The sequence below is a fragment of the Haplochromis burtoni genome, unplaced genomic scaffold, assembly GCF_018398535.1.
Source record: "Haplochromis burtoni strain Fernald_Lab_line unplaced genomic scaffold, NCSU_Asbu1 Contig_30, whole genome shotgun sequence".
Taxonomy (NCBI): domain Eukaryota; kingdom Metazoa; phylum Chordata; class Actinopteri; order Cichliformes; family Cichlidae; genus Haplochromis; species Haplochromis burtoni.
The window spans coordinates 3,382,788-3,410,051 of NW_024582391.1; the positions used below are offsets into that span (position 1 = coordinate 3,382,788).

Consider the following 27,264-nt stretch of genomic DNA (forward strand, 5'->3'; position numbering starts at 1 on the left):
AACTATTCAGAAAAGTCAAACATGACTTATAAAAACACCAGTATAGGCTTTTAAGGCCTACAAGTAAAAAACTACATTTTTCGCGAAAATGACGTCACTTCCTGTTTCGGGCAGGAAATGGCGACATGCGATAGTTCTCGCTGACGGCTGTTTCAATGTGGGAAGTGTTACGAAAAGCTGATCGGATCGGCAAAGCCTGTTTCTGGAATATTATGCTTTTGTTCCTGCAAGCGCTTTTTATGCAATTTTTGCAAAGCTTTATGTGGAAGGAAACCGTGACCGAGGACAAGCTGATGGCATCAGATGTAAGTTAGCTTAGCTTGGTTCAGGTTCTACAGGGACTCAAAAATAGTTACACAAAACGGAGCGTGCTGCTCTGACCGGCTTTAAAGGGTTAACAATAACAATGTATTGAATAATGACTTTAAAAAAATAATATAAAATAGTGTGCAAATACTGATAACAGTGCAAATGTTTGCAATATAAAAAAATAAATGAAAAATGTAAACATCTATGTTTAGTGATGTAGCAAAGTTTACACACTATGTCTACTTGATCCACGTCTGACTCCGCGAACCCATAATGTTTCCACACCACTGAAGTTTTTTTTAAATCTCTTTTCAACCAACGGCAGTCACTCTCCTCTCCAAATAACTTCTGCTTAGCTTTCCGAGCTTCCCTCGGGTCCTCTTAATTGTTGTGACGCGTGTTCGAAATGCAGAGCGGAGCAGCGCGAGAGTAAAGCATGAAGGGGTTGCTAATAATCGGCACAGTCATTTTTAATGATCGTTGAAAGCCCAGATTGTAATTGTGATTAAAATTCGATTAATTGAGCAGCCCTAACTGAGTCCGATCATTGGATTGGAGAACACGGGAGAATTTATGTTCATTTAATGGCTAGCTGTTAGCCCATTTAGACCTTCATACATCCATAGTACCTTGCAGCATCCCAGAATACAAAGCATACAAGGCTACAGGGAAGTTTTTTAGCTCAAACTTACAACATACACATGGTAGTTGGTTCGGATCGAGGTCAGATCACATGACACTACAAGCGAATCGCAGTGGAATTCATTTGGAACTATTATTGTAGGATCTATATAAAGCACCTTGAGGCGACTGTTGGTGTGATTTCGTGCTATATAAATAAAACTGAATTGAATTTGGAACCGCACCAAGACCGCCTCTTCCAAAGCATCTCAGTGTGGATGTTTTGGTGTGTACCAGAGTCCAATTACTGTGTTCACATCTGCACAAATGAACCACACCACGCAGGAAGAAGTTTGACTTAAACGGACTAAAAACTACAGGTGTGAAATAATTCGGAGTCTCAGTCCTGTAGATCTCAAATTGCCTCTAGCAATGATTAAAACAAAAGTTCCCCTGATTGTCCTTCAGCCTCAATGGAAGTCGAGTTTAACCAGAACTGCCTTACTCCTAAATCGGGATTATACTTTACGCATTCGCAAGTCTGCTAGAGTTTGCTCAGGTCCAAGTAACATAGATTTCCCCATCCATTAGAGTATAATCTAGGCCTTAAACATACTTAAGACATGTGCTTACTCTGTAATATTTTGTTTAGTGCTCCTTTATCGTGTTTGCTGGTTTTGAGCCGCTAATCTGTGCTGCTCCTGGTAGAATGGTTTATTGTTGAAATGAACTGGTTGCATCCTGCTGTATAAATTAGAGCACTTATCACACTGTGATTGCAGCATCACGCTAACTTGCCCCATAGCCAATAAAATGAAAAAATCTTACCATCTTTATACAGTACGTGCACCGCTTATCCAATTCATTATTTAGGATTTCTATGACCAAAATAAAATTCCCATTCTCAATCATTTATCTCAATTATTCTCAAATTAATTTATGAAAACTCTAAAGGCTGGCAATACGACAACAGACATCTTTAAACATACCTCAATCATATTCTTGATTTATCAAACTTGTATAAATCTAGAACAACTTGACAAGAAGCAGATTTTACTACAGCCCTGTAATATTCAGAGATCAACTCTGCATTTAACAGGCTGTGATGAAAAATTCAGAACACATCAACAGATTAGACTGTTAGTAAAATCTGACTATTTTGCTTGTGCTGTGCCAAAATCACTGTAAATGGACATTACATGCACTGGACATTTTGTCCTCATATATTGTGTCACATAATATCTAAAAGATTTTACAGCTATGGTGCATGTCTTAGCAGCTTAAGATACAACTATTCCAACCGCATCACTCAGTCATTACAATGTACTTGTTTGAGAGTCTCTTTAAAGCATATTATATGTGCTGCTTCCAGTGCGGCTAGCAATATAGGTAGTATGCAAGTATGGCAAATTAAAGAGTTAACAATATAATTAGAGACAAAAATACAGACTGCCACGTACAGCTTTAAAAAGAACCAGACCTGCTTGGAAATAAACAGGAAACACATGTCTGGGACAGATGGGCAAGCAGACCAACGGACAGAGGCAGTAACCCCAGGCATTTGGTATAATCACCTGTTTAGCTTGAACAAAACAGAAGTAAGGCTGGATTTTACCATAGCAGCTTTGAAAGCAAGTGATTTAAGACTGGGTCCAAACACCCACCACTTGCACTTCTACTACTATTACTACTGGAGACATGAGCTACATCCCACATCCACCCTGTTATTTAATTGCAAGGTGGGGCTTTGTCCCAAATCTGATAACCCAACTTAGCATAACAAAAACTGAGGTTTGCATTTCACTACAAAGCCACACCGCTCAACTCCCACAGAATGCTTGACTACATACGCTCACTCAGAGTCCCACTCCAACCACTCCCACAGAGCCTGAGCTCATTCCCTTCTGGAACGCTGTGTTCTGTACAATACTGTATAACCTGTTCAGCAGGGAAAGTTACATACATGTACCTGTGATTTATTCATCTAAGTTAAGACCTTTTCAGCATGATACAAGGTAAACTGAAGCTCATAACAGATCCTAAAATCTACCTAATTTGCTTGTTCCAGATGACATTTTAATTTAAAAAAAATATCGTCACTGAAAAATAAAGACTACAGTAAGACAGATGTTTTCGAAAACTATGACAAACTGGCTACAGGACTCAGTATATAGCCACAATCACATCACCAATTATTTTTGGAGTCTGCAATCTGAATAAAGGTATTTACACACCAAACAAAAAACAATTGGAAAATTCAGTCATTTAACTTGTATATACACACCGAACATGCTACATTTTTGCGAAAAATCGTCTTCAAACAGACCTTAGGTTTATCTGATGGACTTCAGGTTCATCATACTCTCGTGAGAGGGCAGCAGCAAGGAGAATTTCATGGTTTGATTCTGGAGCTGAAGCAGCCAAGCCCTCAACTTTAATCATTACCTGTATCCAAAAGCACAACTTACAAAAAAAGTTCATCCCCCGTACAGCTGTTGTCGAGGGGCAAACTTTCCCCCACAGACATTTTAATATGGGAATCTGGGGAGGCTAACTGGCCACAAGGGTGAATGCACTTTTTGGCACCTCCACAGTGGCTTCATTATTCAGGTGCAGGGGTTGGTGCTTGGGCCAAACACAGACTTTAGTTAAACCCAATCACACATGCTGACATCTCCTGCGCAAAAACAATTAAATGAACGGAAGAATGTTATAAGGGCAAGACTCTGTTGCCCTTATAACAATTGTGCTTCAACACGTGGAAGCACATGAGAGACTCTGTTAATACGGAATAGGTCAGAATATTATTGTAGTACAGCTACGTCAAGTCGTGTCATTACTTTTTTTTAATAACATTGTTCTGGAAAAAAAAGACAACAAGACAGTTTTACTCCACATCAACACCAGACCTACTAAAGCGATTTTAAAAATAAATAAATCTTGTGTCTTCTAAGGAAAGCTTAATTGCAAATACAAGATGGAAAGGATGTACCACCTTACTAAGGCCTAAGGGGCTGAGCTGGTTCACTTTGGCTACACTAGTTAGCTTTACCTGGGAGGAATGAAACGTTTCCATTTCACTCTGACACATTTTTGACACATATTTCCTTTACGTTTTCAGTGCCCAGTGCGTGTATAAGAAGCACACCTCTAAATTGTTTGTTTATGAGTAAAGCTTTAATTCCAGGAGGGAACAGGAGATACGAACATCAAGAAACAGAGAGGGAGAGTAGAACAAAGAGAGAATTCAGAGTGAATGAGAAAAACTTGAGCCCAGGACATTGCAGCATGGGGGTGGGGTCTCATCTCCCCTGACTAAGTCAACGGAAAGCGGGCCAGCAACATAATCAATAACAGTGACTGCTATTTCACTCTGTCCTCCTTACACACTATATGTTTATGAGCTGACATGAGCTACACTATTGAAACCCATCCCTAACAAATCACGGAAAGGAAACACCCCCAATATGTCTCGCTTTTAAAGTCTGGAGCCTGCTGCTGTTATTTAACCATACCATCACCATCATGTTCTCAACAAATCTCACAGCTAAGAATGTGTCTACAGTTCGACTCATGGAATGATTCAGCCTATTTTAAAAGGACCTGTGGCTTTGAGCAGGCTGGACTTCAAAACAATGCAAACAAAGGAACATGCGTGGCCTCGATGCTTCCACGAGTCAAGTTATAATTTTGTGGTTTTAGATCAAGCGTGAGATCTCTCTGACATGCTATGCCCTGCTCACCGAGCGACTCTGTCACTCTGCAGCCATTGTCAGTAACAGCTGATCTGCATACACATAGACCAGCACAGGAGAAACTAAAGTGATACAAGAGCCTGTATAAGCATCACAATGAAACACCATTCTCTCTCCCACAGTCTGTAAAATCTCACCCGGCATGCAGCCGTAATTGTAGCTCCACAACAGAAATTAAACACCGGGAACAGATTTGCTCAGCACCATGTGAAGCGCTGTAAAAGCAACAACTTAACTGGCAATGAGAGCCTGGAAAAAAAACTCCCAAAAACAAAACCATGGAGTGTCAGAGAGGAGTTTGTTAAATATGCACTTCATGACCTCTACATATTGTTCTGAGGTGTTGCACACAGGCAGGTTGTGTTGTTCTGACACCAGATCTATAATATTACAGTATGTTCCTGTTTTGTTTATGTGCAACTGTAAATGGCACATATTTGTTGGCTTTCACTAAATATTTATTATAACGTGTTATTTAAGTTCATGACTATTCTGTCTTGGTCCTGCAGGCCCCACAAGGAAATGTGTGTCATGCCTGGGCGTCAGGACATTGTGTAAAAGTTCTTTTATCCTGTTGTTTCTAACACCAAGGAGTTCACTGTGAGGTCTTCAGTCATGACTCATGCAGGAGTTTGCACATCAATGGTAACCAACAGAGAAGTCAGCAGATGCTGAAGTCACTGAAGCTCTGCTATCCCTGCATTTGTTACCAACACTAGGATTACATGGCATAACGCAGAAAAATTAAAGTTAAACTAAATCAAAGAACATTTAACTCATTGTGTTTAGGGCTTCTGCTTAAAAGCCATCAGCTGAGGAGTGAAACAAAATGAAAAAACAAAGAAAAAAGGAGGGACTCTGACAGAAGGAAAAACCACATTCATGTCAAACTCCCATGAGCGGCAGTATCGTGTGAGGCAAGTTGGCATCTCACACAGCTACAAGCAAGCCTTTGCCCAAACCCAATCATCCCTTCACATTATCTGCCCACACACAGCTGTAAACAGGTTTTCAGAAAAAAAACCTTGCAATAAAGCAAAATTATCAGCTTCCACTGGACACTGTAAACAAAGTCTGGAATTTTCCAGAGCTGCTTCCTCTGTACCGTCTCAACAGAAGGATAAAGATGTATTCCGACGCCTGAGCCTCGCTCGTAAATTTGATCTTATTTGCACCAGTTGCCCACCTGGCACAGAGAAATAAAACATGTGATCTCACCTGTGGCGGCGTCCTCCTCCTCCTCTTTCAGCACATCATTTTGGTCGTTCCCCTCTTCTGCCTTTCTGGTGCCGTCCTTCACCGGCACCACGGTGAAGTTGGTGGGCATTTTTATACCCTGTGCTTCCTCTCAGTGTCTCCTGTTTGTCACACTCTTATCTCCCGCAGCCCTCCTCCGCCCCCTCTGTTCTGCTGAATCTTTTCCTTTCTCTGTCCAGCAACTGTCACTCTTCTTCTCTTTCTTCCTACTGTTCTCCGTTGTTTGCTTTCTGTTGTTCAGACCAACTTCCCTGGTGTACTTTACCCTCATGGGCAGGACGCTGTGTCTTGCTTCTGAGTTTTTGTTCCTATCGCTAGGATTCTGCTGTCCACCCATGTGACCCCGACCCCCACCGCACCAACTACCCAAATAAGGAAGAGCGCTGCTGCCCCGCCCAATGGGGGGCAGTGCACATGAACACACACACACACACACACACACACACACACACACACACACACACACACACTGTGGTTGAAAAACTACATGCATTAGTGCTCATCTGTGAGTGAGAGCACATATAGCAGCTCTTTCTATGCCTGAGGGCAGATCCCCTGACCAGGAATGCAGCCTTTTTCTCACACACAGGCACAACAACCACCAGAAACAATCACCTTTGTTCAAAGAGGAAGTGCAAAGCTGCCACACACACACACACACACACACACACACACACACACACACACGGACACACATGTATTTCCTCACTTGCTATGCAATAATTTAAACCCCATGTGCAGCAAGTGTGCAGCAATGCTGGTCTGAAGATGTATATAGACTGTGTGAACATATAACCCTAAAGAGCGTTAGCACATATGCTTATGTGTGGAAACACACAGATTTCTGAAAGATGCTCATATCTGTATAGAGTGAGCTGTACATCATCCAAGGTTTAACCAAAACTGAATGGTCATTGAGACATAATAGAGAAACTTCTTTCAGGGATTAAGAAACAGGAGAACATCGAGCCTTTGTGCAGTCTCCACAGTTAATCCTAACCTGTCCAACTTTTGCTGAGTACTTTAAAACTATCTTTACACAGACCGTCATCTTGGTCATAGGTTCATACTACAGGCCTTTTTTAAGAAAAGAATCAGCACAGAAGTCTCTATATGTAAAACCCCATCCAGCTGGTTTGGGATCAAGTGGTCAGACGAGTGAATGGAAAAACAAAGCAGCGCATTTGTGTGCACTTGTACAGGATTGGAGAGTTAAAGTTTCTGCACATTGCTTCATTTGTATTGAGTCACAGCAGCTAGACTCTATCCAAGCTAACACAAGTCAAGGGGCAGGAAAGACATGCTCACATCACAATTACAGACAGTAATTGTAGATGTGATTGTGGCAATCAAAGATTTTTGGAGGTACAAAAAACTGTCGAACCTGTTAAACCAGCAGGTGTGAAGCAACAGACATCTTGCTGTCAAGCACCAGCGCTAATAAGGAACCATTCTACCCATTTAAAATACCATTGTTCTCTTAATTTTTCCCCTAATCTGTTCCATTTGTGCTATTGGGTTGACGAGAATATAAAAGATGGATAGAATCTAAAACTTTCGACTGGTACTCTAAGACTAATAAAGTATCGTAGCGTTTCTGAAAAATAGTAAAAGGGAGGAGAAAATGGCTTTAGGTGCCTCATGTTCAAATCCATTTGACCTTAATTCTAATGATTCATTTCCTCTGAATATATACTACACTGAAAATGACACTAGCTATCAGGTCTCAAACACCTTATGTGATTGGAAATGTGATAGAAACAGTGAAGTCCACAGAATTGAGTGCAGATGGCCAGAGTTTTTATAACACTAGCTGAGTGTGACTGTGAACACATGGAAACCAGAATGAGATCCCGCCCCCTCCGGTAACTTCCCCAGTGTGCCGACACATGAGATCAATAGAGTCAAGGGAAGGGTGTGGTGTGCAAAAGCAGGAAGGGGGAGGCGGAGCGTGCACGGTGCGAGAGAATCAAAGAGAAAGAGAGATGCCCAGTTAGCAATGCGACTAGCTCACAGCTCATTTCTCAATACTGAACCAGAGGAAGGACGTAGCACCATCTAGGACTTTCTACAGCATTCTTAAAGCTTGGGAAACCTTCACTCCTCAAACATCTTCAGTGAAATATTTGTTAGTCACATTAAAAAAAACCACAACATCCTTATTATCAAACATTTATTACTCTAGTCTTCAGAAACTAGACCTCTTTCAATTAAATAACTCCTGTCAGGGGGTGTGGTTGCAAATATGATGCTGGACCCATGCTACATGCAAATCACTCCGAGCTGCAGCTACAGCCTAAACTAAAGCAGCCAGCATTCCTACTACTGTTTCCCTGAATCAAGAAAGGAAAGCTTGGATCAATATTCCTAAATGCGCAGTAAGTATTACAGTGCTTCTAAGGTAACAAAGGCAGCTCTTACTTGCTGCTCAATGGATGAGCAATGATGTAACCGGCATCTGCTGATTAAGTGGCCAGACACTCAGACTGCTTTCTCAGGGACAGTCCATACATCCAGGCCTGGGGGACAATGTCCCTTTTTGTGAGAGCATTTACACCAATAAATAAGGGAGGTTGGAAAGTAGGCTAAAATGCTGTGACATAAGCAGTTCTCAGGCTGTCTCACGGTTGATTTGACACACAATATGAAGGAGGAAATGTCTTACATAACTTCTCCAGCAAAAGGGCTAAAAAATTCCCATAGGAGGGAAATGATCAATTGTGGTAAAAAAAAAAAAACAAGAGCAGACATTAGCTGTTTACTGGTCCTCACAACTTTCCAGTACTTATTTGTCTTACACTTACAGGAATTATTACTGAATTTGTTTTACTGTAATTCCCGCATAGGTATACAGTGAGTGCCACAAACTCATGATTCATTCCCTCAATTAACACATACAAAGGCACGAATATCTATCACCTTACTGGAATGTGTTGATAAGAAACTGGGAGTCTGAACCTAAATTTGACCTCCACAATATACTAATAAAGTAGTATGAGGATAGTCACTTCAGTGTGTACAAAATAACTGGATTTAATCTACCCATTTATATGCATTAACTCCTTTTTTAAGTGCCTTTTATACTCAACTGCACAAAATACTCGAAACCAAGGGTTGTGTGTGTGTGTGTAAAATCGGGTTGATTTTAATGTTTTGAACATGTTTTTTTGAAAGGTTTGATTTTTAGTGGAAATACAGACCAACTTCACAACATGTTTTAAAACAAGACGAGGTTGTGGGTGTGTGCAAAGTCAGATACCTGTCACACATGACTGGTTTGATATGTAAGTTTCTGAGGAGGAGGCTAGTGGCTAAACAGTTACACAGACGTTTGAGAAATAAACACCCCTAATCCCAGTGGCATTATTTAAACGATCAACGTATTAAATTCCACATGTTATATCTTGATTATTAACTTTTTAATTGGGTGTGGCCTTCCCAGGCCAACATGTGGCTTTGCCTATTCAGTCACTTCTCCAGCTGTTTTTGTACAAGCCCTGAACTTTAAACATCGCCTAGTAAAGGTGTCCCTGACAACACAAATGCAGTCAGATGGTACACTAACTGGTCTCTACCCTGTCAGCACCCCAGTACAAAGTCTGTGTGATGTCAGATTTTGTTGCTTCTGTGGCTCAGAGGGTACAGTGGTGAGGCCCCTGAACCACCCGACCCAAAAAACAAAAAACAAACAAAAACCCCCAAAACAAAACCCAAACATGACAGGAGAAACCATTTACGATTTACTGTTACATTGAAAAGTGTGGTAATCCACATTTTACATGAGCCTAGGCTCCTGGTTTTACAGACAGTGGGGAATTTTTCTGCCCCGAGAACAACAGCACTTAAACTGAGTTCAGAACTCTCTCTGGCGGCTCGCATTTCCACTCCCAAAATAGATGTATTGATTGAACCTGCAGGGGAAGATGGGAAGACGCTGGATTTGCAACACATACACCAAGTGCAGGCCAATGACACAAGGACATACTTCTCAGCAGTGTAGATCATTCCTGCTGTTGTGCAGCCTTGAGACTCCCTGGTTTTTATCTTTTTCATGGCTATCATATCTAACAGTTCACTCTTTCTTTGTCAAGTTTTAAGCCTCTGTTTTATATTAGAATCTAGAGATGTTTGGTAGCCTGAAGTTGTAAAATCATTATATAAAGGAAAATACCGAGAAATGTATTTAATAGATTTGATACAAAAGCAACAAAGAACAAATCTGAACTATTATTTACTTTGCTAAAACTTGGTTAAGCTCAGATTCTGCAATTTCATTAAAATTGCATTTAATTTTACTGCGATTAAATTCAAATAGAGTATTTTGAAATGAATAAATGTTATTATTTCAGCTACAATGAAAAATAACACTAACACACCTCACATTATCTCACGTTTACCACATAGCCTGTCTGCCTAACCAATATATTACACTGCCCTCTGGTGGGCAAAGGAGAAAAGTGAACTCAGTGTAAAACTGTGTATTTGTGTATTGTATCTTTATTTTGAACATGTATAAGTGTATAGTATAAGAACAACAACCGAGAATAAAGAGACACGAACAAACAAATCAAAACAACAGGAAAACAAAACAATAATAAAAATCATAATTAACTTACATGTTGAAAAAAATAGTAGGAAGAAGCGTAAGCTATACACATAATCCCACCCCTTACACTATTTGGTAACTAACAGTCAACACTTTTTCTTCCTGTTTATGCCCTATCACTTCAGAAATTTGTTACATGTATTTGCTTTAATAACCCTAGTACTGTAACACGTCAAAAGACATACAAATTTACAGATATATAAACATAAACAAACTTGTGCACCCAAACACATATACACATCCCTGGTGTGAAAATAGTGTGTGACAAGACCCGGTAAAAGCCCTACCTCCTCCCTGTACATATTTTTGTACCTCTTTTTAAACCAAGTCATGCAGAGATATTGCTGCAGTTCTTCACTTAATCTGTTCAACAGCTTCTCTCCATACACAGAGATGCAAAAACTTTGTAGTGTACGGATACAGGGATATTCAATAAAGTCAATAAAGGAAACTGTGGTGTCTTGCAGGCTCAGATGGAATCTCTTTATCATATCATGTGAGTTCAGATCACATGCTTTTTCACACATCATCTCCCTTTCCATTACTTCCTTCTCTCAAACGTGCATCACTTTTGACCTACAGAGTCCAGAGGTTACAGACAAAACCTGCTAATGTACGTAAATTCATACTAATAAAACAAAATCCTAACAAAATGGCAGAGAGCCAAATGGAATTTACTTTTTATCCTCCAGTTAAGCGGAAAACCAGTTTTTTAGTTCCTTCTGTTTTCACTAGTTCATTTTCACTAGTTTCCCCAGATGATTACTGATGAAAACATCGCCTCCAACAGACACAAAAAAGGAAAAGAATATGTGTTCATGTCCAAAAACCCAAGAAGCAGTATTAGTTGCACAATCAGGTCCACACTGGCAAGTGGAGAAAAGAAATGTGAGAATTCCAAACATACAAAGTCTTACGTTCCTAAATGTAATTATGAAAGTGCGAGTGTACCACTTGGGTTCCCTTCTGAAACATTTTAGTGACATTTGTCTGGTACTGTATGTGAACTTACATCTGTGGCAAGGAAACAATACTGAAAAATCTACTTCACTTCAGTCTACTTGCATAAAATGATAATACAAGAAGTTAAAGACACAAAATATCTGCCTTACAGGAAAAATAAAAGACCACTTTGCATTATTTAACTTCATCATAAACTGTTGAAGGTTATGGTACCAATTCTAGTCTTTCCAGTTTTTAAGTATTTATTTTGGCCAAAGGGCAAACTTCCATGCCCAGGAAATGTTCTGAAAAACTGTGAAAATCAGTGATCTTTAGGAGTGCTGGTAGGTGGATTTTGTTATGTGCGTCCAGAGAGTACTATTAAAATCGCTATCTAAATCGTTACGAGAGAAAAAATCCATTAATTAATTATATAACATTGAATACAATTCATTTGTAAACAATAGTACAAAAATGCTATAATCTTACAGTTGCAGGAGTAAATTTCTGCATTAAATATCAACAACATTTTAATTCAAGTTACAATTACAGACAAACACAATCTGAATGAACTGAGAACACACAATCAGTCGTTTTGTTTTACTGTCTTTATTGAACCTTGAGCAATCACTCAAAGTCCAGGCTGTACAGGATGTGAACCTGTAGGCCTGTCCAAAAGTTACTTGGGGTCAAGAGTTCCACTTAAATGACACTAAAGCATGTGTTGGGAATCAGACCTTTCCTCTAAATGACAGTGTCCTCTACATCTCTACTAGTAGACATGAACTGATCCAGTAACCAGGGAACAGAACAGCCAATTTCCAGCATTTTCAGCCAGGACCAGTGACTGGTCATTCTCCCAAATATCTGATTACAGGCCGGTCTGTTTCATGTGCACACAACATACGCACAGAGATGCAGGCAAATACTGACTCGCACACTCATAGCCACATGCAAACATGTCATTAGTGTGAAATTTCTCACTGTTATTGAAGACACAAAGTTCCCCAAAGTAAAGCATGGAGGGATCATCCAGCTGAACATATGAGATTTGAAAGAAGCTAACAAAAAGAACATGGCTAAAGCTAATAGTAACTATAAGTCAGCATCATCAGTATGAGATTTGGAACAGCAAAAATGATCAAAGCAGTTACAAGGAAGATTATGGAAACGGGTAAAAAAAAAAAAAAAGTGAAAATGATTAAGATCCTGTTATCTGGTGATATTATAACACAATGAACACTTGAATTGAAAAAGAAATTGCAAAGAAATCCTGAAATGTACTTCAAATTTGGGGGAAATTAATAATTTATTTTAATTATTAAACTAATATTTAGCATTTTTAAAAAACAGTTGATATTTGTTTGTATGTGCTTGTATGGGCCAAATATTGCACAAGAAAATTGCAGTCAGTGAATATCTAAATGTACATTACACTTGAAAGAGTCAAAATCTCATCCCAATTGTGAAGCACAGTGGAGGGAGCATTGTGGTTCGGGGCTGCTTTGCTACTTCAGGACAGGAATGCCTTACAATAGTTGAGAAAACACTGAATTTAAAACTGAAGCTAGGAGAATGACAGTGCAGCAGTTAGTATCTGGCCTTCACCCAATTCAATAACAGTCCACTCATTTGACTGCTTTGGGGAATGATCGTCAACACTAACGCTGGACAGGACTGCAACTGAAATGGTGTCATGACCTCAAAATGAATACTCAATCAAGACATCCCAGATATATAATGATCCACACTTTCTCATAAACACACTGTAGTGCAGCCTTTTAATAAAAAGCCTAACCTCACTCCAACAGGTGCAGGGGAAAAAAGCTGTTTTTCCCAGCAGCTCCAGACTAAAAGTGTTTAAATCTTATTTCAAGGGACAGAATAGCAAACAATTTACAGGGAGTGCAGAATTATTAGGCAAATGAGTATTTTGTCCACATCATCCTCTTCATGCATGTTGTCTTACTCCAAGCTGTATAGGCTCGAAAGCCTACTACCAATTAAGCATATTAGGTGATGTGCATCTCTGTAATGAGAAGGGGTGTGGTCTAATGACATCAACACCCTATATCAGGTGTGCATAATTATTAGGCAACGTCCTTTCCTTTGGCAAAATGGGTCAAAAGAAGGACTTGACAGGCTCAGAAAAGTCAAAAATAGTGAGATATCTTGCAGAGGGATGCAGCAGTCTCAAAATTGCAAAGCTTCTGAAGCGTGATCATCGAACAATCAAGCGTTTCATTCAAAATAGTCAACAGGGTCGCAAGAAGCGTGTGGAAAAACCAAGGCGCAAAATAACTGCCCATGAACTGAGAAAAGTCAAGCGTGCAGCTGCCAAGATGCCACTTGCCACCAGTTTGGCCATATTTCAGAGCTGCAACATCACTGGAGTGCCCAAAAGCACAAGGTGTGCAATACTCAGAGACATGGCCAAGGTAAGAAAGGCTGAAAGACGACCACCACTGAACAAGACACACAAGCTGAAACGTCAAGACTGGGCCAAGAAATATCTCAAGACTGGTTTTTCTAAGGTTTTATGGACTGATGAAATGAGAGTGAGTCTTGATGGGCCAGATGGATGGGCCCGTGGCTGGATTGGTAAAGGGCAGAGAGCTCCAGTCCGACTCAGACGCCAGCAAGGTGGAGGTGGAGTACTGGTTTGGGCTGGTATCATCAAAGATGAGCTTGTGGGGCCTTTTCGGGTTGAGGATGGAGTCAAGCTCAACTCCCAGTCCTACTGCCAGTTTCTGGAAGACACCTTCTTCAAGCAGTGGTACAGGAAGAAGTCTGCATCCTTCAAGAAAAACATGATTTTCATGCAGGACAATGCTCCATCACACGCGTCCAAGTACTCCACAGCGTGGCTGGCAAGAAAGGGTATAAAAGAAGAAAAACTAATGACATGGCCTCCTTGTTCACCTGATCTGAACCCCATTGAGAACCTGTGGTCCATCATCAAATGTGAGATTTACAAGGAGGGAAAACAGTACACCTCTCTGAACAGTGTCTGGGAGGCTGTGGTTGCTGCTGCACGCAATGTTGATGGTGAACAGATCAAAACACTGACAGAATCCATGGATGGCAGGCTTTTGAGTGTCCTTGCAAAGAAAGGTGGCTATATTGGTCGCTGATTTGTTTTTGTTTTGTTTTTGAATGTCAGAAATGTATATTTGTGAATGTGTAACTGTGTGATCTGAAAACTGTTTTTATTTTGAGAAATTTTGCTTAATTTTATCCAATTCTGTACTTTACATGTTTACAACAAAAGCATCTCCATACAAGTGTGTTAATAATCAGATTGTATGTGTCTGCATTTGTGAGTCTGACAAAAATTCAAACAACATGGACAGGTTTTTATATAGCGCTTTTCTACTCTGTCTGAGCACTTAAAGTACTTTATATATCTAATTCAACCAATCACACCCATTCACACAAGCACTTATTCTAAGCGCTCTATCTAAAATTCATACACATTCACACTTCGATGGGTGCATCGGAGAGCAATATGGGGTTAGTATCTTGCCCAAGGATATTTTGCATGCAGACTGGAGCAGCCAAACCACCAATCTTCTGGTTAGTAGCTGACCTGCTCTGCCACCTGAGCTACAGCCACCCCAACATAACATAATAAGAACAGAAAACATAACCAAAAAAAAAGAAGAAAGAAAAAAAACCTGTCTTGGGGCAATGAGTAAGATCAGCAAAAACAGAAGTTGACTCAACTTTTTTGCTATCTCAGTTCCTTTTTTCAGCAGACAGCTCAGCCCATGTCATGAGAGAGTTTGGAAGGATTGAAGCTTGCACTGCATCAGTCTCATCCCTGGAGTTTTACAGGACTGTAGTCATTTAGGCTGGGGTGGGGTTAAGGAGGTTGTCTGTGAGGGTTCTCAGTCATCCAGGTCATCGTAGTCAAAGGAGCTTGCAAAGAAAAGCGTCTGGACTTCTTTAAGTTGCTTGAAGACGTTTCACCTCTCATCCGAGAAGCTTCTTCAGTTCTAAGGTCAAATGGTGGAGAGTCCCAGATTTAAACCTAGTGGGAGTATCCCCCCACAGAGGGACAAAAGGACCCCCTGATGATCCTCTAATCGCCTGAGCCAAGGTGTGAAAACGGGTGTGGGTCCCAATCAGCCAGGGTTTCGGGTGAGCTCATTGTGAAACCTGGCCCCACCTTATCATGCGATTTGCTGAGGTCAGATGGCCCAGGATGTGAGTGGCCGTTAAGGCGTCTGGGGAGGGAACTCAAAACTGGATTATAGATGGCAGAGAGTTGGTGTCTTAAACCACCGCCTCTGTTCAAAGTTGGTCGCTCACAGTGGACATAGATGGCTTCTTTCACTCCTCTTTCAAACCATCTGTCCTCTCTGTCCAACATGTGAACATTGGCATCCTCGAAAGAGTGTCCTTTATCCTTTAGATGCAGATGGACTGCTCACAATGAGCTCACCCCACCATTTGACCTTAGAACTGAAGAAGCTTCTTGGATGAGAGGTGAAACGTCTTCAAGCAACTTAAAGAAGTCCAGACGCTTTTCTTTGCAAGCTCCTTTGACGGTTAAGGAGGTTATAATAGGACTCCTAATTCAGAGACAGGCGGAACATGATACTCACGCAATGTCTCTCTCTACACATTTCTGACATCTGATATCCACTGATGCCATAACCAAGTAACTGTACTGACTGTGCCCAGCTGCATTTTCTCCTTACATATACCCAAGGTAGACACAATAGCACAAACAGAAATTTAACACAGCTTTTTATGGAAACAAAGCTCTTCTGTTTTGAAGTTTTATCAACTGCTCTATTCAGTAAATAAAGCAGTATTTGTATTGGGTTTGTTTTAATATTATTGTTGAATAAACATATTTGGTCATTTTAAAAGTTGTTATTTTCTTTATTTTGGATGATTTCACTGGATGGGATAATGCTAATATGTTTAAGTGTCATCATCTTATGTCTTCACTCTCTCTGGACATAATTTTAAACATGTATTTTGCTTTCTAGGGGCCTCATTTGGCTTTATGTTGCTCTACAACAATATTTACTGTGATAGGAAAGGCAAAAAGGCCAAAATGACTCACAGTAAATGCCTTACTTAGTTTTACACATACAAGAGGTGGAAAAACCCCTGACTATCAACCCCAAATGTAGAGAATGTCTAGGGGAAAACACATGATGTAGTTTTTCCCATCACATCTGTTCAGCAGCAGTGGTTTTCTGGTGCTGAAAGACTGTTTATTGAGAAAGCATTATTAACCAGACCACTTTCATCGTGTGTTAAAATAAAACAAACTGCACTGGTATGAGCAGTGCTTTGGAGGTGACTGGTAAAGTTTCACTTGCTTACTTCCATTTTCAGTTTGGTGCATTGCCTAAGAGATACTATGCAGATTTAGTGACTTCTTAATCTAGATTTTGGTGTAAGTCACAAAATATGAGGAGCTATCTTTCCTCTTTCCTAGTGCTGGCCCCAAGCCCCCCCTCCAAAAAATAAATTAAAAAAATTAAAACAAGGAGGATTGCTTGATGAAGGGCATCCAGCATGAAACATGTACCACATCACACATAATGCTCATGAGTCAGAATTCCATACTACAGTGATTGGGACTCTGGTTAGGACCCCACATTGGTCATTTTTGCTCCGTACCATTTCTGCCAGTGTCTAGGCCTTGGATAGCCCCTGCAATATTCTCCTGAATGATGGGTGTCCCCACTCAGACAGAACCTCCACACCAGCACTGGTACAGGAGGAGAAGGAGTCAAAACTGGAAGCAAAGAAATTGCTGAGTTTCTTACTTTCTTTTTCACAATAGTTAACTTGTGTCTTAGACTCGGCTACGCTATGTGCTGGCTTACAAAAATCAAGAAATCACAAGTTGAAGGGACACTGCAACATGTAACGTCACTCATTGTCCTATGGCGTGGGTTTGCCAGGGCAAGGGTAATGACCCCACTACCGCCCCCTCTGGCACTGCTGCTTAACAGGGTGCTTTTAAAAAGGGACAGGGTGGACTTTTTTATGTGGTTATGTGTGTCTACATACAAGTACAGTAAATACTTTGTCTATCAAAACTCTGAAATAACAGGTGAAAATATACTGAACCTGTAGATATACACTGTTTTTTTCATGCCTGTGATGACTGTATGTAAATTTTTAACCACAGCTGTGCATGTAAAAAAGTATGATAGTATATCATACCATCCCATGCTAAAACAACTATTGCTACAACCTACTGACATAGAAAAGAAACACCCGTGTTAAGTTATCTTTAACTTCAATTTTGTAACAGATGAAAAACAAAAACAAAAGAGAAACCCTAGTTAGTAAAAACGGTCAAACTAGCAGTGATGTCAAAGCAGGAATTTATAGTATTTTTTTTAAGTTTGTCACATTTTTTTTGTTTCTATAAGACCCTTTGTGCCTTGTAGTTTGGAATAGATTTGCACCTGAAACTGACACCGATAGACCCCATTGACCACTCATCCAAATTTACTAACTGCACAAGTAAGATTCCATTATTGCTTTGGTGGTAACTGCACTGTAAAGTGTTATGATAATGTAGATAATGACCTGAGGACAAATGCCCAATTCAAAATAAAATTACCTGATAAAAATGTAAAGATTGAGCTAAACTGTGACCCAAAGGAGAGAGTCTTCTGAAACACCCTCTGTCTGACCGATGTAACCCCCACCCCCACCTCAGACACATACATCGCCCTGTGAGTGTTGCGTGTAAACAGCAGTGTAAATAGGGAGCAAGTAGAACAAATATGTGAGACTGAACAAGGCCACACAAGAGCAGGAGCAGATATAGTGGATGCCAGGGCCCAGTTGGTGCTGACTGCTGGGTTCCAAATAAAGATGAGGGCAGCACATGACACCAAAGGTGCATGCCTTCTTGAACATGAACACACACCCACACAGAGAGAGAGAGAGAGAGAGAGAGAGAGAGAGAGAGAGCAAGTGAGCCTCTGGAATGACATTCTGAGGACGTTCATTTACCAGTTCTGTCCCACTCATTCTCTACACACAATGTAATTATTAGCTGTAGCTGTAATATACAAACCCTCCACCTAAAAAATACATAAATGTTTTTCCCAAAAAGTTAAATCATCTGGAAGTAGCATTTTCAGCGGGAGAAATGTTTTGTCACTAATCTGCAAGTGACTTCTTCAGTCTCAGCTGACTGCAGGTTTCCAGCCTTATGAACAGTACATTTGCATAATGACTGAAACTAGCACCACTGGTGAAACATTTTCTGGATCATTAATAAGAAAATTGTCTTGACCACTAATAAGGGACCATTGATCAATGGTCATGAGTACCATTCACAGAGAGTTGGGGAATGGCTGCAATCACAGCACTGTAAGATGGTGAAAGATGTAGCCTGAGGCCCCCTCCTCGATTTCACGTAAATGGCCTCCTTGACTCCGCGCTCAAACCAGCATTCCTCCTTGTCCTGGATGTGTACATCATCATCATTGAAAGAGTGTCGACTGGCCTGTAAGTGTAAACAGACTGCGGAGTCCTGCCCTGACGAGGTAGCTCTACTGTGTAGTGCCATCTGCTTAGGTAGAGGTTGTTTGGTTTCCTCGATTTATAAATCACGCCAATCCTCCTGGCACTTAACAGCGTAATCGAAGAAGTTCCTTATCTTGATGATAATGCATGTTGCCTGTCATTGAAAAGCTGTCCAAGTCAGCAAAATACTCTCAAATTGTACTTTGACATGAACCGAAAGCCAGTGTAGCTGCATTAAGATATGAGTCACATTTTGGGGGATTTTGTCAGAAGCCTGGCAGTAGCATTTTGAAGAACTTGGAACTGTTCTGGGATGTTTTTCCAATACAAATTTATAGTGCATTGCAGTAATCCAATCATGAAGAAACAAAAGCATGAATAATCACTTCCAGTTCAGCACGTGACACAACGGAGCTTAGTTTGGCAGTACTTCTCAAATGATGAACCAGAAACTTGACATGTGCATCCAAAGTAAAACCAGAATCAAAGGTTATGCCAGAGTTCCTAACAGAGGATTTTGCCAAAGAACCAAGATGTCCAAGCATCTCCTTTCTGGTGCAAACACAATTATTTCCATTTATTCTTGATTTAATTAAAGAAAAATGTCTGCCATCCACCGTTTAATAGTGTCTAGGAACTTGGGTGAAACGAGGTGTACAGCTGAATATTATCTGCATAGCAGGGATAATAGATGTCCTTAAAGGTACAAGGTACAAAAATGTCCAGAGAGCACAAACAGGCTTTCATCGTACCAATAAGCTTCGCCAGCTCACGTAAAGTTACTGGTGCAAAGCTGTCTATTGTAAGATAACAGGCCGAGCTGGTGTGGGAACAACAACAACAACACAGATGCTGAAGAAGAGATATTATTTCTTACATTTCTGACCTTATTAACAAAAAAAGGAAAGAAAACGCTGACAGTCCTCATTTCAGGACATAGTAGGTGGAGCAGGAGTAATGATGCCACTAACAATGTTGAATAACAACTGCTATTTAACACCAGGTTAGAAAAATATGCAACCCTCGCTTACTTCACTGAGTTATTAAAGGAACTAAAAGATCCTTTAGGTGTAATAAGTGCCTTTTTAAATGGGTTTTCCTCCACAGATGTTCCATTTTTCTGCAGGAACGTTTTATCATGCAGAAAAATGGCATATATCATAATTTATCTATGGTGAGGACTGTAAAACTGGCACCCATCTCTATGTAAAACAACAGATATAGTCTAATATAGAAAGGTAATGTTAATTAAAATGATCTGTTAAGATATCTACGTCATTTTAAGGGGAGAAAAACAAATTAAAAGCCTCAGAAAGCATGCCTGCAGAGGAGGCAGACCTCATGGGATGGGGGGCTGAAAACTGTGTCACAGTTACAGATCAATGAAAAATAACAGTGGTGGTTAGAAATAAAAATGTCCTCAGAACAAACAGAATCAACATTCAGATCCAAAGTAAAACCGAGGTCCAAAGTGTGCCCTTTGGCGTGAGTAGGGCCAGACACATGCTGGATAAATTAAAAATGTCTATGACACTCATAAAGCTCCTAGCAAAGAGCTCAGAGTCATCATCAATGTGCACGTTAAAATCCCCAAATACGACCAGTCTAGACAGTTTCAGGGTGTATGATAAACAGTTACTAAATTCCTTTAAGAATGTGCTGTTTGGACCAGGTGGACGGTACACTACAGCACAATAAAAAGGATCCTTTCCCCCGCAGCTCAAGCAATAAAAACTATCCAATTTTAAACAAACGACATGAAAACCGATTTGAAAACACAACAGCAAGACCTCCTCTACAACCCAGCATCCGAGGCTGGCTGATAAAAGAGTACCCCCTCGGACAAAGTTCAATAAGGGATGTGTGGTATGCGGACTGCTGCCAAGTCTCAGTCAGGAATAAAAAAAAATCCAGATTTCTGGCTTGTATAAAGTCATGCTTAGTGAGGTGGAGAACAGAGCAGCCACAGACGCAGCCCATTTCAGGGGATGGAGAAACTGTGGGTTTGATCCATGAAAGTCACGTAGTCCACTCACCGATGGGATAAAAGGCAACGTGAGCGAAGAGTCTGGATAAACACTGTGGAGATAGCTGCGTCGCAGAGATCCAAACAGCATGTAAAATGAGTAAGACTGAAACTGTCAAAAATGAAATAAATAACTGAGTAGTAAATATTTTCACATTCTTACACCACAAAAGATTTAAAAACAAATGCACAGTGTGTCTAGAGTGGTATTTAATTTCTATCTCACATCTAGATATTTTTTATTTTTTAAACGTCATTCGTTTTAAATTTAATAATTTGTTTCCCTTTAAATGCTTTCACTGTTTATTTTTCCCCAACTTTGATATTGTGTCATGTAACTTGGCTCAAAGTAAAGTGCAGAGTGGGTAAATGTTACAAAGGTGAATAAATATAAAAGCAAATCACAACAGGAATATTATTAATGTTATATAAATAATGTTATTTTTTCAATTTAACATTTGGTGCACTTAATGAGACATTAACTTACTTACTTATATCTGATATTATAGGGGTAGCTTCTGAGATTGGACCTTAAAAAAATCATAACCAGCTAACAAATTCATGCAGATTACTTTTGCTGATTCTCCATAAAGAATCTCAGGCAGCAGAAACAATCACAGAGATGAGAGCTTAACAGTCTCTCAGCCTGATGTGAATCTGACACCTTCTGAAGACTCTAGAACCTCATTTATATTTCAATGCCTGGTTAATCTCTCATAAATCCAAACACAATCTTAATCATCCTCAGCATCTGAGGCAAGCCGTGAGGTCACACCCACAAACTGCTTAATGTCATTAGCAGTCACTATGGCCTTTTCCCACTCTCGCACGGCCTAAAATCTGAACAACGACCAAGTCACAAGTGCATTTTTAGACTAAAGTGTTTTAAGAGGAGCCCAAGGCAGTGTAACACATAGACACTATCATTCACACAACAAAACGTTTTTTTGCCATCATTTATATTTCTTCATAACCGCTGCTTCCTCTTTACAAGAGACTTTACTTAACATTGTTTTGCAACCTTGAGTCGTGGAAAACACAGTGCTCCAGTTCCACTAAACTGTCAAATGTGTTCAAATTGCGTTTGACCTTTGGAAAAGTACATTCCACCATCAAATAAAGCCTCCTTTATTAACATATTAAAAGTCACAACTTGTAATATGCAGTCAGCTTTATTCAGAGCCTGCATCTGGTCTCTGTTTTACTGTGTGGTATGTAACTAAAAGAGGAACCTTCCCATTGAGCATGCTGATACATACAAGTTTATCTGTGCAGTGCCTCTTTAGTGGAAAATGGCTAACCATTGATCATGTAAACATAATTAAATCTATTATCTGCTACCGCTAACTTTATCATAGGGAATTCAATTAAACAGAGGCCCCTATAGATCTGTAAACAGATTATACCAAAACAAACAACTTTCCACTGATTGCAGTAAACCGAGTGTCACAGATGAATGAAGTGCGGAAATTGAAATCGAACTGAAGTCAGTACCTAATAAGATGCTTCAGTGATAAATAACTCCTAAAGTAGAGTCTTCATTATACAGAGGGTCGTTAATATCTATAATCCATCTCAGCAAGTTTCTGGCGTAGGTTTGTCCACTTTTTCTCTTTTTAAAACCATCACTGGGCCCATTGTGCAAGCACTCTTCACATGGCTGCAACCCCGTAAGTATTTGTGATAGAGACAAAACAAGCACAAAGAATTTACAGGGCCTAGATTTTTCCATGTGCGCTTCACATTAGCATAACTCCTCAACTATATTTGGCTGGAGAGAATTTCGCAGCCAAAATTACAAAATAAATCTGTTCGGTCAGTGTGGATCTTTTTCAGCGAAGGGTTAAAGGCATTCAAATCAATTAAAATGCAAGTACAAGACTTTTTCGTTACTATTCCCGTCACAATTTCCAGCCAGTGATATTAATGAAGTAGGTATTTTTACAACCCCCACCGCAAAAAAAGAAAAAACAAACAAAAAACATCCTCAGATTTTATAGCAGCATATTCATTGGAGCGGCATGTAACATATGACATCATTTGACAGCCACATTCTTTGCCCGCCCAGTTGCATGTGCCCACAGAGGCGGCAAATGCTCTTTGGTTGTTCTCCGGAGTCATGTTACAAATTTTGGGGAGATTAAAATTTTTGCCGTTGAAAACTTGCAAAGTGCAACAAGCCCCAATAATGCACCCTCGCATGATATCTCACATGCACAAACACACCCATCATCTTCTACTTAGCAAAACAATCTGAATTTGAATGAAATACCATCTATGCATTAAAGCAGAATAGCCAAGTCCCAACTTGTCATCGTATTATAGAAGAGGTAATCGGGTTGAACACATTTTCATGGCTTTGCAGCTCAGTGCTGGCTGTCAGTTAAAAACACCTACTGCTCCAGTGAGGTGAGGTTTTTTTCCTACAAAACTACAACCTGTTTGATTTAAAAAATATTTCTATGCTCAAAATCAAGCTACAAATGAGTATTTTAGTGTTTCTACCAACATTGCTAAAGACTCAGCAGGTTCTGTGACTGCAGGCGTGAGAAAAAAAACACAAAAAACATGCGCACACTCACAGCCGTGCACAAACATGTCATTAACATGTAGGCTCCTCATTGTGAGTGAAGACAAAGTTCCACCTCTAAATGGCTTATGAAAATAAATTAATATAAAGGTTTTGGAGTGGGCTAGTCAGAGTTCTGACTCAGTTTGATTGAGATTCTTTGGCATGACCTTAAAGAATCAACCTATGACATAGTTGAATTCAAACAATTCTGCAAAGACGAGTGAGCCAAAATTCCTCCACAGTGATGTGAAAGACTCATCGTCAGCTATTACGAATGCTTTTCTGCAGCTCTTGATGCCAAGAGTGGCACAACAAGTTATTAATAAGTTCATGGGTTAATTTCTTTTTTACACAGGAACACATAGGGACGTTTTTCCCCTCGATAAATGAAATCATCATTTAAAAACTGCATTTTGTATTTACTTGCGTTATCTTTGTCTAATATTAAAATTATCTTGATAATCTGAAACATTTAAGTGTGACAGTAGGAAGAGGGAAAATACTTCTTATCAGCACTGCATGTCAGGTAAACGTACGTTTTAAGACTCCTGTTGGATCCTGGGAAGGAGATCCCTTTGAGGCTATGTCGGGAAGGACCAAATCAAACACGGTGGTCAACCCTTGGTAATAAGGGAGCAGACAAAAGAAGCCTTAAAGTGAGGTGTACGCCAACTCAGATTCAATTATTAGTTATACCTCCCTAGCAGAGCACTTTATTTTGAGTTGTTTAAGCAAAAGCAGTCTAAGGAGCTTGGAAAGAAAAGCGTCTGGACTTCTTTAGGTTGCTTGAAGACGTTTCACCTCTCATCTGAGAAGCTTCTTTCACCGGATGAGAGGTAAAACGTAAGGAAAAGCAGCTCCTTTAACTTCCTACAGTTTGGAGGAAATTGTAAAATTGTAATTAATAACTGTAATTAATAATTTATAAATTGATTTTATTACAAAAATAGTATAGTGCATTGAAGAAGCACTGGTTTTTGCTGGTATACATTGTCAGTTATAGGTCTTAGAAATAAATCTGGAATCAGCAAAAACTGATACTAATGAAAACTGCTTGTTTAGTTTCAAAATTTATGCATCTTTTTCTACAAGGTTAGATTTTCTTTTCAAAACATATGAACGCTACTTTTTCACTGCTTTTTGCTGCACAGCAGGTTGCTCTGTGTGTTTGATTTGGCAGTTTTATGTCAGATGGTCCTTCTGACACTACCCTAAAGCGAATTTGTGTCTCCGGTTGGAATCAAGGCAAGCAACTTTTTGCCTGTAAAATCTGTTTTGTTTTATAGGTTATTTTTTTCACACAAGTTGAACCCATCTTTCCACATATCCTACGGTTACTATACAATGAATCACTTGAGTACTTGTCAATCACTGCTCTAAATCAACAGAGGCTTTAACAGGACCAGAAACTTGTCACCTGTCCAGCATCTTATACTGGCTCTGAGCCTGTGGGATACTTTTGTTGGACCTAACACAACTTAAACTTATTTCGTCAATAGTAAAAGTCTCCTCTGTCACCATGATTCATCATGAGTACACACCCAGTAACCACCACTAGCACTGTGAGATTTATCTTATTTTTTCATCCATATTTAATTAATAAGACTAAAATTTACCTTTCCTTCCTGGTGTCTAAACATTGCTTACCCCAAAACACTTTGGTCCTTCAAATGAACAGGTACAAAAAAGAAACCAAACACATCAGACATCGCAATAAAGCTATTGCCACATATGAAATAGCCATAAGCAGGATGACCCTTATGGACACAAATAAACTCAGAGTACATTAAGTGCCAGGCAATTCTTCTAGCACCTTCTAAGCACCCACCTGTTGCTATAGATGCACCTTGTTTGCATGAACAAAGCTTGAGAATAAAGCCTGCAGCCAAATTGTGGTTCAGCTCAGAGACACATACTGTGAACCAAGAACATTTGGGAAATCGCTGGCACTATGTGAAATTAAAACTATATTTGGACCATTGTCCATGGACCATTTATTTTCTGCCCTTTATTTTAAAAACAAATGGCGCCAAAACCTTGTATATTATTATTATTATTATTTTATTATTATTTTACTTTACATTTATTAACAAAAACTAAATTCCAGATAAAAGACTGAGAGGAAATTCGCATGGACCTAAACAAATACAGTCTGCTTCATGTGCGCTTCAATTAGGTGAGCAGAGATGTCGTTTTAATCTTCCAAACTGTCTGACGGAACTTTTAATGCCAGTAAAATCTCTATATGAGGCACCAGGATACAAACCAATAACGTTTTGATTGTTGTGGTTAATATGAACAGGTTCCGCAGGTCTGCTTCGGTTTTATTAGATCACTGCCCGGGAGAAACACGACAGCTAATCCTCTAAAAGGTGGATAGGTGAGATAAGAAGTGGGACACGGAGTCTGCGCCTGTCTGTAGCACACCTACCGTACTTGTTAGGCTCCCTGTTGTACTCCAGGATAGGCACCGCAGCGCCGGGGTCCAGGGGTTCGAACACGGAGTCTTCAAGTGGCTCTTTTTCCTGCCCCGTGTCGGCGCTGCTGCTGCTGCCGCCGCCGGTGTCGAGTCCCGGGTCAGCGGCAACCGCGTCCAAGTGAGCCCCCTGTACGGGGACCGTCCCTCCACCGCCAACAGGGACTACCACAAATCTGTCCCCCATGTCCTTTTTATTCACCTGTGGAACTTTTCAGTGGAGGACAGCACAACGGTTAGTTTGTGCTCCTCACTCTGCGCGTGTAAGCACACAGTACAGCCAGCAGTTCCCGCTCACGCCTTCGATCAGAGGATTGATTACAGTATGGCTGTGCCCGCCCTCTCTGCTCGCTCATTGGTTTAGAATGCCAAGGAGCGCTGTCAATCGTTCCCAGAAGCAAATCAGAGTTGTCGAAATCTGTTAATTGTGAACAGGGTTAGTTACTAATATTTCTATCAAATTAACGATATTCTCCTCAAAAATTCGAAGTTCTGTAGTTTTTACATTATGATTTAGTTGCTCAAAGCCCCCAAATAAAATCAAAATGACAATAGTGAATACATTTTCAATCTTCAAAAGTTCTTATTTTTAATTTTAAATATATTCTAAAAAGATGTTCGTTTTTATTTAAAACTGAAGGACCATTAGGCAGCAAAAAATATAATTTAAAAACGCAGGCGCAAACAGGATCCTTAAAATAGTGCATGTTAGAACCCTGCTGTCACAGAGGGCCACATGTACTGGCATCACACTGGACTCATTACAGGCTTTTTTAGTGAGCTCAAGTGATGGGGTAATTAACACCCACTCTTTACATCCTCCCCATCAATAGCCTTTCACAGAGACTCAATAGATCATTCTAATTTAAAAAGTCAGGATGGGTTAGTCATTTGTCAACACCTTGCCATAATAACTTTGGTATGTTCCAGCTTAGAATAAATGGTTCCTTAATACTGCAGGAGAAAATGAACTCTCATATTTCCCAGCAGTTTTGATACATAATCAGAATGGAAACAACACACCCTTGGACTCAGCTTTGGTATTCTCAATTCCACAGGCTTAAGCATAGCTCACACCTAGCATCCTTAACATTTCTAGTATGTTTGGCTTTTGAGACAAAAACACAAAATCTGCAGCAAATTCTTAAAAAAAATTAAAGAGGCCAAGCAAATTGATGA

At 39.9% G+C, this 27,264-nt stretch overlaps 1 protein-coding gene across 5 annotated transcripts in view; it reads right to left on the reverse strand.

Moving 5' to 3' along the window:
- slc12a7b (solute carrier family 12 member 7b) overlaps positions 1-26,399 on the reverse strand; it is a 79,083-nt gene extending 52,684 nt beyond the window's left edge. For 4 of the 5 annotated variants that reach the window (XM_042219276.1, XM_005918492.3, XM_042219274.1 and 1 more), the window contains exon 1: positions 26,041-26,399. In XM_042219276.1, coding sequence (XP_042075210.1) covers positions 26,041-26,272 — 232 coding nt within the window. In that variant the 5' untranslated portion in view covers positions 26,273-26,399. Of the gene's footprint in view, positions 1-5,903; positions 6,303-26,040 lie in introns of those variants that run through there. The other variant, XM_042219275.1, reaches the window with a different exon arrangement.
- Between the last annotated feature and the right edge of the window lie 865 nt (positions 26,400-27,264).